We start from the raw sequence: 14,668 nt of genomic DNA on the forward strand, positions 1-14,668 counted from the left end.
ATGGCTCTGCAGAGTAGTAGAAGCCATCACAAGTGCAAACATCCACTGAATCCAATCTCTTTATATGTATCCGGATAATTGAGTTTGAGGGTCTTGCATTGTTTGTCTTCACATGCTTTGCTCCTTGATATGTTAAGAATTTATTTTTGTCTCTAGCTTACCCTTTCTCTCTGTGTTTGTGTGCTCTGTTTGGTTTTTCCTTTTTTGCAATGATCATCAAATACCTAGTGTGAGCAGACATGGAGATTCCTGGGGATCGTTGAGATGGTGGTGATGCTGTTGTCTAGTTTTGAGCGTGGTGGTAGCTAATGCTCTTTTGAACACCTTTTGTCGAACTGTTTTATTTTTGCAACTCATTGCTCATGTGAGCACTCTCAAGTTAAACTGTCTCATGTTTAAGTTATGTATAATGACATTGTGTTGTGCCTTTGGTTTTCCCTGTAGGATTTGGATGACAAGTTATTTCCCTTATACTTTATGTTATGACTCTATTTTGTATTATAAACGTTCGACATTCTATTTATTAAAATTATTTTTTTTAATTGGGACGTTACAGACCACGTAATTAAAAATTATAAGACATAATTAAAAATTATAAGGGTAAAATTAAAATTAAAAAAGTAGTATTAAAAGGAATTAAAATTTTAAATATATGTTATATTTTAATAATTTATTAGTGATGAAGTAATTAAAATTTATAAAAAGATAAAATTAAGAATAAAGAAATAATATATAAAAACATAATTAATATTTTAAATATAAGTTAATATTTAATATTAAATATGTTGAAAATAAATTAGAAAAAACATTCAATAATGATTAAAATGTACCAATACATTTGAAAAGAAATAATTATTTATTTATTTTAAAAATTAACTAATTTTTAAAATAATCAATCCCGTAAATACAAATAATTTTTTAATAATTTATTAAATGAGGAAGTATAATTAGAAGTTATAAAAAGAACAAATTAGTAATAAAAATAATATAAATTAGTAAAATAGATTAAATAAATAAAAGAGTAAAATAATTTATGTACATGTGATAATAAAATAAATATAAAATCACTAAAAAAACTAACTTTTAAAACATTTATTAACAAAATAAATATAAATAATAAAATAAATCTATACTATGATAGATTAGTTAATCTATTTAAAAGCTTCAATACAATTCCTTTCACCACTTTTTCATTATTTATTTTTATCGAATTTCACTACATCAAACATTTAATCTATATGAGACAAATATCAAGTTCCTGGAATATTTTATTTCAAAATTTGAAATCCATTTATGCAAAAAGAATCAACATTAACACTTTAAATCATATGCAACAACAATTTTGACTTCCAAAAATTTGAAACTAATAATCGCATTCGGAATTTTGTAATTTGAATACACTTTTGAAGTTTTGGATCACACAATCCGAAGGTTAAAATTGAATTTCACACTACATAATCTTGAATACCATCTCGAATGTCAAATCATTGTTTTGGATTTATATAATTTAAATAATATTTTTAAGTTCTAGATATAGTCTAGAATAAACCTCTTTTTTCTTACAAATTGGACAATTCAGACGACTTGGAAGAAATTTTGTTAACAAAAACCTTCACTTCCATCTAAAATAATGGGCAAAATGAAGATTCAAAATTTATACGGGGTGTAGAAAGAAATTATAAGGGTGGAAAAAACAATTGCAATGCAATATTAAATCTGGGAGTCCCAAGGATCCAGGTACGAGATTGAATGTGTACTACGCTAATACTGGATATACCCGAAAATAAATAATCTTCAGATAAGCACCGTCTTCATCTTCATCTTCCACTAGACACAATTGTTGTCTGCGTTTTACATGACATAATAATATGAGATCAGGTAATAAACGTTTTGTTAATGTTCTTTTCCATGTTTATGCTTTTCTATAGATTTTCTTTGCAATTATGTATCTCCCCATCCTTTTATGTTTTCAAGCTTCACACTTTCTTTGTGGGGGTGATGATTTTTATGTGACACTGGCAGGTACTATGGGTGTGTAGTTTGATTGTGGGAGAGGTATGGCTTGTTTTTCTATACCCTGTAATACTGGGTCATTTGTTATTGTTACCCCTTCCATGGCCCAACCAACATATTTTGGGGTGTGTGGAGGTTTGGGTACTAGGTTATCTGTTTTGACTTCTTTAGGGTTTAACCAATGCTACAAGTTTCCACATGAGTTTGTTTGGGCCAAGAAGCTAAGGTATTGTGATGGTAGAAGTAGAGTTCCCTCATTAAGGGTTCCTTATTGTTGCAAGACTCCACACGGTGTTTCAAGTAGCAATAAAATTGAGCCATTTGTGAGTAGAAGCAAGGGTGAGAGGAAAACTCACTATGGTAAGGGTGAAGGTAATAGGTTGAAGAAGAGGTTTTCATTGAGATTGCGGCCAAGGTTACGGTTATTGGCTATGAGAATGAAAAGGGCTTCCATTAAGTCCATTTTGAATGAATTAGAGGTACTTATTCGTAAGAACATTAGAGCAGTGGCATTTTCTGCCTCAGTTTCTGTTGTGTTCAGCCTTTGTTTCCTGTTTCTAAAATTGACAGCACTCCCCCCTCCAAAATCTGTTCCATATTCTGACTTGATCACCAGCCTTCAGAATGGATATGTTGAAAAGGTTTTAGTTGAAGAGGGGTCGCGGCGTATATATTACAACATGAAGTCCCAAAATGTTGAAAATGATCGTGTTTCTGGTGAAGAATCTCAAGTTGTAGATGTTGCCACTGATGTGGATGTTGATAAGATAGGGAGTGAGGGTGCTTCTAGGGCTGGCCAAACTCCAGTGGTGAATGTAATAAAGAAACTCTCTAAGACACGAGCTTCAATTCCGGAATGGCAGTATTCCACAAGAAAAATAGATCATGATGAAAAATTCCTTGTTAGTTTGATGAGAGAAAAAGGGGTCACATATAGCTCTTCCCCTCAATCTGTGTTGATGTCAATGAGGAGTACTTTGATCACTGTGATAACACTGTGGATACCTTTAATTCCACTGATGTGGCTTCTATATCGGCAACTTTCTGCTGCTAATAGTCCTGCAAGGAAGCAGAGGCCTAATAGTCAGACAGTTGGATTTGATGATGTGGAAGGTGTTGATTCTGCAAAAGTAGAGCTCATGGAGGTAATTATCTCATACTAGAATGTTTATGAATAATTATGTAATAAAAGTGATTTTTCTGTTTTGCTACTTTTGGTTAATAAGTGACCGTTATCCTCTGACATAATTTCTTTGCACCAATAGAGAAATATCCTATTTTGGTCACTAATAAGTATGAATTGGCTGTGCAGTTACCAATCCTTGTGTACTTGTTTTTAGACAGATTCAAAATGCTATGCTAATTTGTAATTTGTGCAAGTAATATTAGAATCTGAATTATTGCTCTATTTTTCCGTTTTAATTATCAAAATTGTGTGGCCTGGAATATTATCATCTTCAGTTTATAAAATAGCAAGAAGAAATACGGGAAATGCTGTTGGAGAAGATCATTAAGATTAACTGGCATGGTCGTATAATAAACTGAACAATAGTGTTGGTACGTAGTTAGTAGAATTTTGCTAAAAATGATAAACATCTTTTGTTTTATTTTGAATTTCTATTTGTTTATCACTTGGAAGTTGGAATTAGTGATCAATGGTACAATTTTTAGCTTAAAACATGGGAAAAGGCATAAAAGCTTAAGGATCATGAGCTAAGAAAGTGCAACTAGTTAACTTCATCAGCTTATAAGTTGTGAGATGTGCAGTATTTACAGATAACACTCTGGCTTTGGTATAAACAGATTCTGAATTTATTATCTCAAAATCATTATGTTCAAATCCATTTGACTGTTTTCAGATAAAGAAAACTTTGAACGGCAATTGTTGTGTCAAAAGCAAAACCATTTATTCATGAGGTTCTGTAACGCACTTATTTTAGATCTTTTCAATCATTAATGACTTGTAGTTCTGTGCATTGATATTCTCTGCTTTACTATTTAAATATTATAGGATTGGCTCATACTCCTGGCTGTTGCTGTATGAGCATACTAATTCAGGTTGGACAATTAAGACATTGAAACAAGGTTTCCCTGCCAATTAGATATGCTTAACTTAAAGGTAGTAATTTAAAGTTATGCCTCTTAAATAAGTTTAGTCTATGGCAATTGGGTGCATTATCTTGAAAGTAGTCACGATTGCATCAAAATATTGTAGATTGAAAACTAACATTTGTATGAACTATGAGCTGAATATGACAAATATTAGACAGTTGGCCCTTTGATTAGTTCATTTAATAAAGTTAATTAGAAGAATGAGGGAAATTGGATTAGAGGGCTTCGTTCTGTAAAAGGAGAATCCTTCCTGAAGGGGAATCTTAGTCTCAAAAATGTAATGAAATTGTTCTTTTTTTTTTTTTCATTTGTTTCTATCTATTTTCTATTTATTCTCTCTTGGTTCAAAACATCTTCAATGATTAATATCCAATTTGAGATATGTAACCGTTTTGTTAAAAAGATTTCTGAGAGATAGGACAAAACACATGAAAAGTTTATGATGAAGCATGGAAGAATATTACATCATATTCTGTTGATTAGTAGGTCCCTTCTAAATATGGAGGACTAAATTGTGACAATTGGAAAATGAATTCTAATCAATTTTAGTAGAACTTTTCTTGTCAGTAAGCAAGCACCTTGATTGTGTTATTGTTATTGATACAGTCCCTTTTTATAGATAGTTTCATGTCTTCAAGGAGATATAAATTACCGCAAGCTAGGGGCAAAGTTACCTAGAGGGGTGCTGCTGGTGGGTCCTCCGGGAACTGGGAAGACACTACTTGCACGAGCAGTGGCAGGGGAAGCAGGTGTACCCTTTTTCACTGTGTCTGCTAGTGAGTTTGTGGAGTTATTTGTTGGAAGAGGGGCGGCTAGAATCAGAGACCTTTTCAACGCGGCGAGAAAATTTGCACCATCAATCATATTCATTGATGAACTTGATGCAGTAGGAGGCAAGCGTGGAAGAAGTTTCAATGATGAGCGTGACCAGACACTAAACCAGGCAAGTTTTTACTTAATATTTGATATGTTAATTGAAATTTGAAGTATGAAACTGAGAAACAAATCATTTTGTTTTAGTAGTTGTTGTATGCTCTAAGCTGAATTTTGAAGTATGTTGGTGTGTGTGCAGTTGCTGACAGAAATGGATGGATTTGAATCTGAGATGAGAGTGGTAGTGATTGCAGCAACTAACCGACCGGAAGCCTTGGATCCGGCTTTATGCCGGCCCGGTCGGTTCTCAAGAAAAGTATATGTAGGTGAACCTGATGAAGAAGGAAGGAGAAAAATATTGGGTGTGCATCTGAGAGGAGTTCCTTTGGAGGAGGACACTAACATCATTTGCCATTTAATTGCTTCTCTTAGTACTGGTTTTGTTGGTGCTGATTTGGCAAATATTGTCAATGAATCCGCTTTGCTTGCTGCTCGTAGAGGTAAAACCAACTTACAATTTTTATATCTAATGTGTGATGAGTTTAGGAGTGACCATATACTTGGATTTTGCAGGTAGTGAAACTGTGGCAAGGGAAGACATAATGGAAGCTATTGAAAGAGCAAAATTCGGAATCAATGATAAGCAATTGAGGTCTAGTAAAATAAGAAAGGAGCTAACCAAGCTATTCCCTTGGATGCCATCACTCATGGGAAAAAATGAAAGAAGACAGGATGATCTTCAAGGACCATTAGGTTATCAATCACTGAGTTGATGATTTTTCATGTTAAATTTGCTTATATGTTTTCCTCAATATTTCTTCATTTCATTGTTACCGTTTACATAATGCCTGAGAATATACACTGTCAGCAGAAAGGGAAAAATTTAATATAGCCGCTAAAAGCCCAAGTTTATGGTCAAGCTTATTTCTCTTTTGCGAATGAATCTACATTATGAATAAATAAAGTAATAATTAGTTCTGTACTATTATGAATAAATAAAGTAATAATTAGTTCTGTCCTATTTTAGTGGGAATATAATTACGAAATGAGGCATGAACAACAAATATTACTTGTTCAAATGTACTCCAATTATGTTCACATATTGATGAATTATATATCAAACTTAAAATCTTGATTTAGTTTTGATAGATTTGAAGTTACCTAATCGTATTTTTTCTACAATTAAGTTATAGAAACATATAAATTAAAAATTATGATTTATAACTTAAATTAATTCAAAATACTTGAACTTTTTTAAGTATGTCACTAAGAGTTGTTGTCTTGATTATTTTACAAAATTGTGTCCAAATAGTTCAATTTCACTCTTATATAGTGACAACTCACTTAGTTTATTTTTTTTTGTACATCTTTACTTGGGATCGACCTCTAGAAGCAAGCATCAACTTATTAGTTACCTTCAAATCAAATTCCTCGTCAAGAAGATTAGAGTAATATAATCAACAGCTTGTAATTGAAGATGAACAAGTCCATTCTTGCACTTACTTTTTTAATTGATATTGAAAGACTTCATTATGGTTTCTTTGGCCTTTTCTATTTCTTTATAGATATATCTCGTTGTTTTTCTTTCTCCACTCGCAAGACAAGGTACACAAAAGAGAGGAGTGATGAACTTCAAAGTAAGAGCTACATGGTTCCAAAATGAAGGCATAAGAACAACTTTTGACGTTGTGCCCCCTTAGCTTCTTTAGAAAACATGTCTTTCCTTTTAGCAAATCTTGCAATAAAATGTCTTACCAATTTCTTCTTAATAGTAAAGGAAAATGATATAATGATATAATGATTACTTTATTTGACTATTTTTTTACTCGCTGAGTTGGCATCCAAGATGGGCTTAATGTTTAAAATTCTGATTTAAATTTTTTTATCCATGCTGGCGAGAGAGGGAAAGGAGGAAAAAGAAAGAAGCAGTGGGGTTTTAGAAACCTAATTTTCATTTTCACTGCTGCCTTCTCTCTTTTGTTTCTGAATCTATTCTTTGCTCGAAAAATAACAATTTATAATTTCGACCCAACATAAAAAGCCAATGCTCTTTGTCCCTTCTCGAAAGTGGCCTTTTGTGCTCTTTGTGATTCATCTTCACAATTGTTGTTGCTCGAATCAAGGTCATTTCATCTCCACTGCTCTAGTTTTCGTAGTCATTTTCTCACCAAGAAACAAAAGTCCTTTTGGATTCCTAGTAAGTATCTTTTCATTCTCTTTGATTCTTGCATGTTTTAATTTGGATTCAGCGCTTTGAAGGTGGTTCGGTCTGATTTTGGGAGGGAAAACTGAATGGACATAGTGATATTCTTTAATTCATAAGTTGATTACAACTTGAGGTTGTTGTTTGATTCTTGATTTTTATTTGTTTAAATTGCTCAGGAAATTATATAATTAATTTGATGTTGATGCATTTGATTAATTACTCAATCAACAAAATAAAATTTGGTTTGCTATGTTTTTTAGGGTTCATCCTTCCCATATTGAATATATTTAATGATTAGTTTGCTTGTTCACTAGTTAGTTGTTATTGCCTAAAATGTGTGATGTATTGTTTTAGATTGCATCGATAATGTATAAGCGTTTTAATGATTATATAATCCATTGACTTTTGCAAGAACTATGTAGGTGGAGTGGATATTTTCTATAAATTTAGAATTTGACCAATATTAGGGTAGAAACAAAGGTGCGTTGGGGCACTTCTTGCCTATTAAAACTTGAAAATTTGGAAAGTCAACCAGTACATTTGGTGTGGAGTGAGAGAGAGAGAGAGGGGGAATGACTTCACATTTGCATGCACCACATGGAAATTGTATCTCGTACACCAGAATAAAAGGTTCAAACCTGTAGGGTCATAAATGTTGTTAAAGGGAAAATATAATACATCATGTTACAATTGGATCAAGAGTTGAAATTGTTGTTCTTATGATTCCAAATTTGCTTAAATTTATGGTTTCAGGATGCTCTTCCACAAGGATATTGCAATTTTTATTTGCCAGAGAATATGAACGACGTCCTATTATTTTGAGCACAGGGTAAGCAAGGAATTTTTGGTTATGAGATGTAATTATTTGGACTTGATTCAATGTGTATAGCATCTTAATAAATTGAAAAGTTTGAAACTGAATTGAGAAATTGATGTTAAAGATATATAAAATACATGTCATGTTGTTGGCTAAATTGGATTTTATAAGAATATGCTTTTCACCTTCTTAATTAGAAGTCAAGACTAGAATAATTTAATAATATAATATCAAGGTGATAGTTGTCTAAGAGTGGCATAATATTCATTGTAAAAGTTGATTAAAAGATAAAGTAATCATAAAATGAAATGATGTGAATATTAAGCAAAAGGTATTGTGTTAACGTTACTTATGAATACAACAAGGTTCACTTTTTTACTTTAAACATCTTTCTATCTATACTACAAGTCACCAATTAGTTTCTTGTCACTTCTCTTGGACTAGGGCATGAGTTTGTCAATTATAGCTATCTCCATTCCTAGCATGAGGCCTCTTACACGAAGTAGTGTCAGAAAACAACACCATGAAAGCATTCAGGCCTTTGGCAAATAATTGATTTTGCTATATGTAGCACTTTAGTCGTGGATGGTGGAAGAATAAAATCCAATGTCTCAAGTTTTGGATATGATCAGTTTGATACAATAGCCTTGAAGGTTAAGTAGTATATACTTATGTGTTAGTAAGAAGTATATGCATAACTACCAAATATTAGTAATACACTATCCTTCTAAATCATTATAGGTAAAAAATTATTAGAAACTATAAAAATTTTCAGTGAAGCTCAATAAATCAGAAGTGCTTGTTGTTTAGATATTTATTGTGAATATTGCTTTTAATGTTGTCAAGGGCCTTACATTTTTTTTTGTGATGAAGTAGATATAATATTCAGGGACTTCAAAAATTCAAACATTTTACTTGATTCTGTAAGTGAAATAGCATTGATCATATAAACTAGAGATAAGTTTATTAGTTAGTCTTGGGTTTCTAAAATTTGTTTTTGTGAATGACAGAGTTCTAATGCAAAACTCTCTGATCTTTAGGTTGGCAAAAAATGGACCAGAAGGTGACGAGAGTAATGTTTCTACAAGGGCGATGGGCACCTTTGGCTACACTGCTCCTGAGTATATTACCACAGGTATTAAGCTTTTCAAAAATGGGTGCATATTGTCTGAAAAATCACTCCATAAACATTTTAAGGAAAAAATGATCCTTTATATTATAATCACTAGAAAATTTTCCAATTGTGTATATTGTGAAGGTCAACTAAGGATAAGTAATGACATATATAGTTTTGAAATTCTTTTAAGCTTTGGAGAAGAAGAACCTTCAATAGCCGCAACATGATGAAGACCTTCAGGAGCAAGGACAAGAAAAATAACAAAATTTGTCATAATTTCAAGAATATTAAATTTCCACAACTTTTATATGTATTATTAATGTATCTTGTCATCTCATCAAACACATATAAGAAGAGAAAAAAATACACTTTATTAACATTTTTTATAGTTAATATGTTTTTGTGCATATAGAAAATAATGTATTTTATCAATTAATCATGGATTCCTTTAAGTGAAAATTAAAAATTAATAAATATTATATATAAATTAACATGTAATTCACTACTAGAAATTAATGTTTTAACGACTGAAATTAGCGACCGAAAAATATAGGTTGCTATCTAAGACCAAATTAGCCACTGAATGATTTTTGTTGCAATCTACGACTGAAAATTATTTGGTCGCTGAATATAGTGTTTTTAACGTATCAATTTGTGACCGATATGCAGTGGTCGCTAAATGTTGAACACATCATTTAGCGATTAAATTGTTTTGGTCGCTAAATTCAATATTTTTAAAATTGCATTAGATGTGTGTGTTTAGAGTTTGAGATTTAATGGTTAGGGTTTTAAGACTCAGGGTTAGGGTTTATGGTTAAATGTTATATTAAGATCCAAAAATTTAATGGTTGCTAAATGTTTATTATTTTCAGGAAAAATATAACAACTCTGAGAAGAAGTCCAACAACAACACATGCATGATGGCTCATCTTCACAAAACTCTAATGTTCCCTCTATTGAGGACAATGAAATATACTTTAGTGTTGTTGGAGGTGAAAGTAAGAAAGGGAATGTGTATGGACTTGGTACATTAAGCAAAAAGTTTTATAGTTCTGCAGGTGCTCACTCTTCTACTAGCCAAGCTCCAGTAGTACATCAAATAGAAGAAATGAGTGAGACTATTCAAAAGTTGAATGCTGAACTTATGGCAAAGAATGCCAAGGAGAAGACACTTGCTGAAAAATCATGCCGAACATAGTGAACGTATGCATGAACAAAATGAACGTATGCGCTAACAAGATGAACAAATGAAACTTATTTTGCAACATATTCATTTGAAGAATGTTGTGCTAGGTCCTAGTGATCCTCCTACTATTGGAGAGGATAGAGTAGATCATATAGTGATAGTAGACCAGGCGATCATTAGTTTCATGTTTAGTTATTTGGTGTGTTTCAATGTTGCACACTTTCAAACTATTTTTGTTTAGTTCTTTTGGATCATGTTATATATATTTACCACTTGTAATGTATGTACTACACTTTACTATATTATGTAATGTAGTTTGTTATTACTTAGCTAGATTAAATTTTATCATTCATAAACAGGTAAAAATATTGTTTTTAACTAGGTAAAAATCGTAAATAATATAAAAAAAAAATCACTTTTTTGCTAATCAACGACCGATTTTATGGGTCGCTATTAGTCTTTGAACTTTGCCACCAATTTAGCGACCAACCAATATTAGTCCCTGTTCACAAAAAAAATTGCCATCATTTCAACGACCCAAAAAAAATTGTATATCACTAAAACAATCATACTTTAGCGACCGATTTAATTGGTTGCTGTTTGTCTTATAACTTTGCCACCAATTTAGCGACCAAAAAAAATTGTACATAAATATAATCATACTTTAGCAAATGAAATAGTTGGTCGCTAACTACCTACCTTCTGCGACCAAACTAGCAACTGAATTTAGTATCACTTCTGGTTGCTAAATTGGTCTCTTATGCTTAGGAAATGACCAACTTTTAAGGACCAAATAGCGATCGATATTTCGATAGCTATTTAGCGACTAAATGAAAATCGGTCGCTATTGTTTTTGCCACCAAGTTTTTGTTACCCCATAAATTTGGTCGCTAATTCAGTCACAAATGGTATTAACGACTGATGTATGTTATTTAGCGACCGAATTCAGTGATCGCTAAAATACATTTTTTTGGTAGTGATTGTTGGATAATCATGAAAAAATAATAATGATAAAAATTATTATTTTCTTATTGTGAAATTTTCACCTTAACTTTTATTAGTGATTTATTTATTAATTTCTTAACAGATATTTTAAAACGTTTATTTATAATATATTATGTTATTCTACGTGTACCTTTAATCCTTATTTGATTCAACATATTGAGGATAGTTGTATATTCAATATTATTATTATTGTTATGATTTGTAATTTTAATTCTTTTATAACCATGTAATTAATTTTATGGTAATAGTTTGATTCACACAAGATGTTAGGTTACACATAAATTATGACTTTTAAAAATATTAAATTTTTAAGAATAAATATATTATGAAAAATATATTAAATTTTAGATAGACTTATATTTGTGCAAAAACTTTTTCCCAACTTTGCACTTATTTACACATGGATCATCAGATATGTTTGTTTGACAGATTTTGTATCATTTGTTTTGGAGACCAGTCAAGCCAGTTAATTATTTTGGTTCATAACCAATTAAATGTTTACATTGGTGGTCCATAAAAGGTACATGTAACTTCTTGTGTACAAAAAAATTAATTTTCCAAGTTCGGGTGGACTTGTATAAGATGTAATTCCTAACTCTGCATTTATTTGCACATGGGTCACTAGATATGTTTGAAGAGATGTGTGTCATTTTTTTTGAGACTAGCCAAGCCAGTTAATTAGTTTGGGTTCATAACCAGTTAAATGTTTACATTGGTGGTCATAAAAGGTACATGTAACTTCCTAAGTACAAAAAAGATTAATTTTCCATGTTCTAGTAGACTTGTACAAAATGTACTTCCTACCTCTCCACTTATTTTCACATGGGTCACCAGATATGTTTGACAAGTTTTGTGTCATTTTATTTGGAGACTAGCCAAGTCAGTTAATTAGTTTGGGTTCATAACCAGTTAAATGTTTACATTGGTGGTCAAAAAAGATACATGTAACTTCTTGTGTACAAAAAAGATTAATTTTTCAAGTTCTGGTAGACTTGTACAAAGTGTAATTCTTATCTCTGCACTTATTTGCACATGGGTCACCATATATGTTTGACAAGATGTGTGTCATTTTTTTTTAGACTAGCCAAGCCAGTTAATTAGTTTGGGTTTATAACCAGTTAAATGTTTACATTGGTGGTCATAAAAGGTACATATAACTTCCTGAGTACAAAAAAGATTAATTTTCCAAGTTCTAGTCGACTTGTACAAAATGTACTTCCTACCTCTGCACTTATTTGCACATGGGTCACCAGATATGTTTGACAAGTTTTATGTCATTTTATTTGGAGACTAGCCAAGCCAGTTAATTAGTTTGGGTTCATAACCAATTAAATGTTTACATTGGTGGTCAAAAAAGATACATGTAACTTCCTGTGTAGAAAAAAGATTATTTTTCCAAGTTCTGGTAGACTTGTACAAAATGTAATTCCTAACTCTGCACTTATTTGCACATGGGTCACCATATATGTATGACAAGTTTTATGTCATTTTATTTGGAGACTAGCCAAGCTAGTTAATTAGTTTGGGTTCATAACTAGTTAAATGTTTACATTGGTGGTCATAAAAGGTACATGTAACTTTTTGTGTACAGAAAAGATTAATTTTCCAAGTTCTGGTAGACTTGTACAAAGTGTAATTCCTAACTCTGCACTTATATGCACATGGGTCACCAGATATGTTTGACAAGATTTGTGTCATTTTATTTGGACACTAGCCAAGCCAGTTAATTAGTTTGGGTTCATAACTAGCACTACAAGAAAATTATATATTATCTATGAAAAATTATCTACGAAATAATTTTCGTGGATAATGATATTTTATCTATGAAAAATTTTCGCAGATAACATTATCGTTCATAGATAACAAAAGAATAAAGTTATCTACGAAAGTTTTGTAGGTAAATATACCAGATTTTGACAAAAAAATTTCCTACGAAATATTATAGTTTCAAAGATAAAAACTAAATAATATGTTTTCTACACTGAGATTTCGTAGATTACATATAATTAAAAGAATTAAATAAATGCCCAAATTTTTATGGTTCACTTCTTCGTGAGACTGAATGGAAGAGAAAAAAAAACTTCCCACCCTTAGAGTGACGTCCCCTCACATTTAACACCACCGTCACCTTCCATCATCACCTGGGTTCAACTTTCTCTCCGTCGCTCGATCCTCGCCTGAGTTCCATTGTCACCGTCATTCAATCCTCTTCACGGCTCATGCCTCCCTCGTGCTTTTACGTTTCAACACCATCATCTCACTGCCGTCGCTTCACTATTCAGTCCATGAACTTGATAAATCTATCATTCATCTATCTCATTCTGCTACACATTTTCCATCTATCACCGAAAGTTCTTGAATGGTGAACAAAGGTTAGGATCTTGTATTCTCTCACCTACGATTTAGGGTTTATGCTTTGTGGTTAATTTGTTTGAATTTGATTTTGTTACTTTTCGTCTTGTGTCTATAATTTAGGGTTTATGTTTTGTGGGTTAGTTAAGAGTGAGTGAAAGATTGATCATAGTGTAGATGCTCAACGCACAGACTTGATGACCATCACCCATTACCATCACCCATTTCGTGCTGAAAGTGGAGCCTTGAAGGTATTGAATATATTCTGATATAGCAACCTTTCTATTTCCTTATGTTGGTATTTGTGGTTATTTCCCTGCTTTTCAGTATTTCGGTTCTTTTCTGATTATTTTTTCGTGTAATTCAGGATACCCAATTATAAAATTGTACAAATGAGTTTTCATAGATAGGGTTTCCATGGATGTGTAGGAAAAGAAGAAAGCACTGTCAGGCTTATAAGAGGAATGATTTTCAGATATCTGTGAGTATGTTTTCTTGTTTTCCTTTTTTGTTTATCCTTTTTTGTTAGCCATGCATGCTTCTTAATTCTTACCCTGCAAGCTTCTTAAGACCATTAGATAAAACTTGCATGTGCCAAATCACAGTGAATTGATAAATTTTTCATTTCTGGTTGAGGGCCTGGATGCTCATCTGTAGCATACGATGCATCAGAGGAAATTGGGCCATTTTGTGTAAACAAAACTGGATCTTCTCTGTATCTCAATCCAGATGCATGCAACAGAGGTAATGTCCATTGAATCAACTCTTATCATTATTACACTGGGTCACTTTACTACATAGGATTTGTAATTCACATCGATTATACTATACCACATGTTTTTATTAAGATTTCTTAACCTTTCAGAATGACAATATATGATGAAAACACAATTTTGCTTTCTTTTTTTCAAATTGATTTTCATAAGCAAATATTCTTTTTCTTGAATCATCTGCTGGTGTTGGCTTCTCAAACACAAATACCAACTC

General features: G+C 31.9%; 1 protein-coding gene and 1 long non-coding RNA gene across 2 annotated transcripts; both read left to right on the forward strand.

Moving 5' to 3' along the window:
- Nucleotides 1–1,722: 1,722 nt before the first annotated feature.
- Nucleotides 1,723–5,917, forward strand: LOC114182376 (cell division protein ftsH). Its single transcript, XM_028069245.2, has 5 exons — nt 1,723–1,878; nt 2,023–3,158; nt 4,745–5,068; nt 5,198–5,498; nt 5,572–5,917. The coding sequence occupies exons 2-5, from the start codon at nt 2,058–2,060 to the stop codon at nt 5,769–5,771; spliced, it is 1,926 nt and encodes a 641-aa protein (XP_027925046.1). The 5' UTR covers nt 1,723–1,878; nt 2,023–2,057; the 3' UTR covers nt 5,772–5,917.
- A 7,477-nt stretch (nt 5,918–13,394) lies between these two features.
- Nucleotides 13,395–14,398, forward strand: LOC114180454 (uncharacterized). Its single transcript, XR_014994312.1, has 4 exons — nt 13,395–13,701; nt 13,805–13,932; nt 14,111–14,166; nt 14,318–14,398. It is a non-coding gene; the product is annotated as an uncharacterized LOC114180454 (long non-coding RNA).
- The last annotated feature ends 270 nt before the right edge of the window (nt 14,399–14,668 follow it).

This window comes from Vigna unguiculata, chromosome 4 (assembly GCF_037176805.1).
Source record: "Vigna unguiculata cultivar grain cowpea cultivar isolate G323 ecotype 2 chromosome 4, ASM3717680v1, whole genome shotgun sequence".
Lineage (NCBI taxonomy): Eukaryota > Viridiplantae > Streptophyta > Magnoliopsida > Fabales > Fabaceae > Vigna > Vigna unguiculata.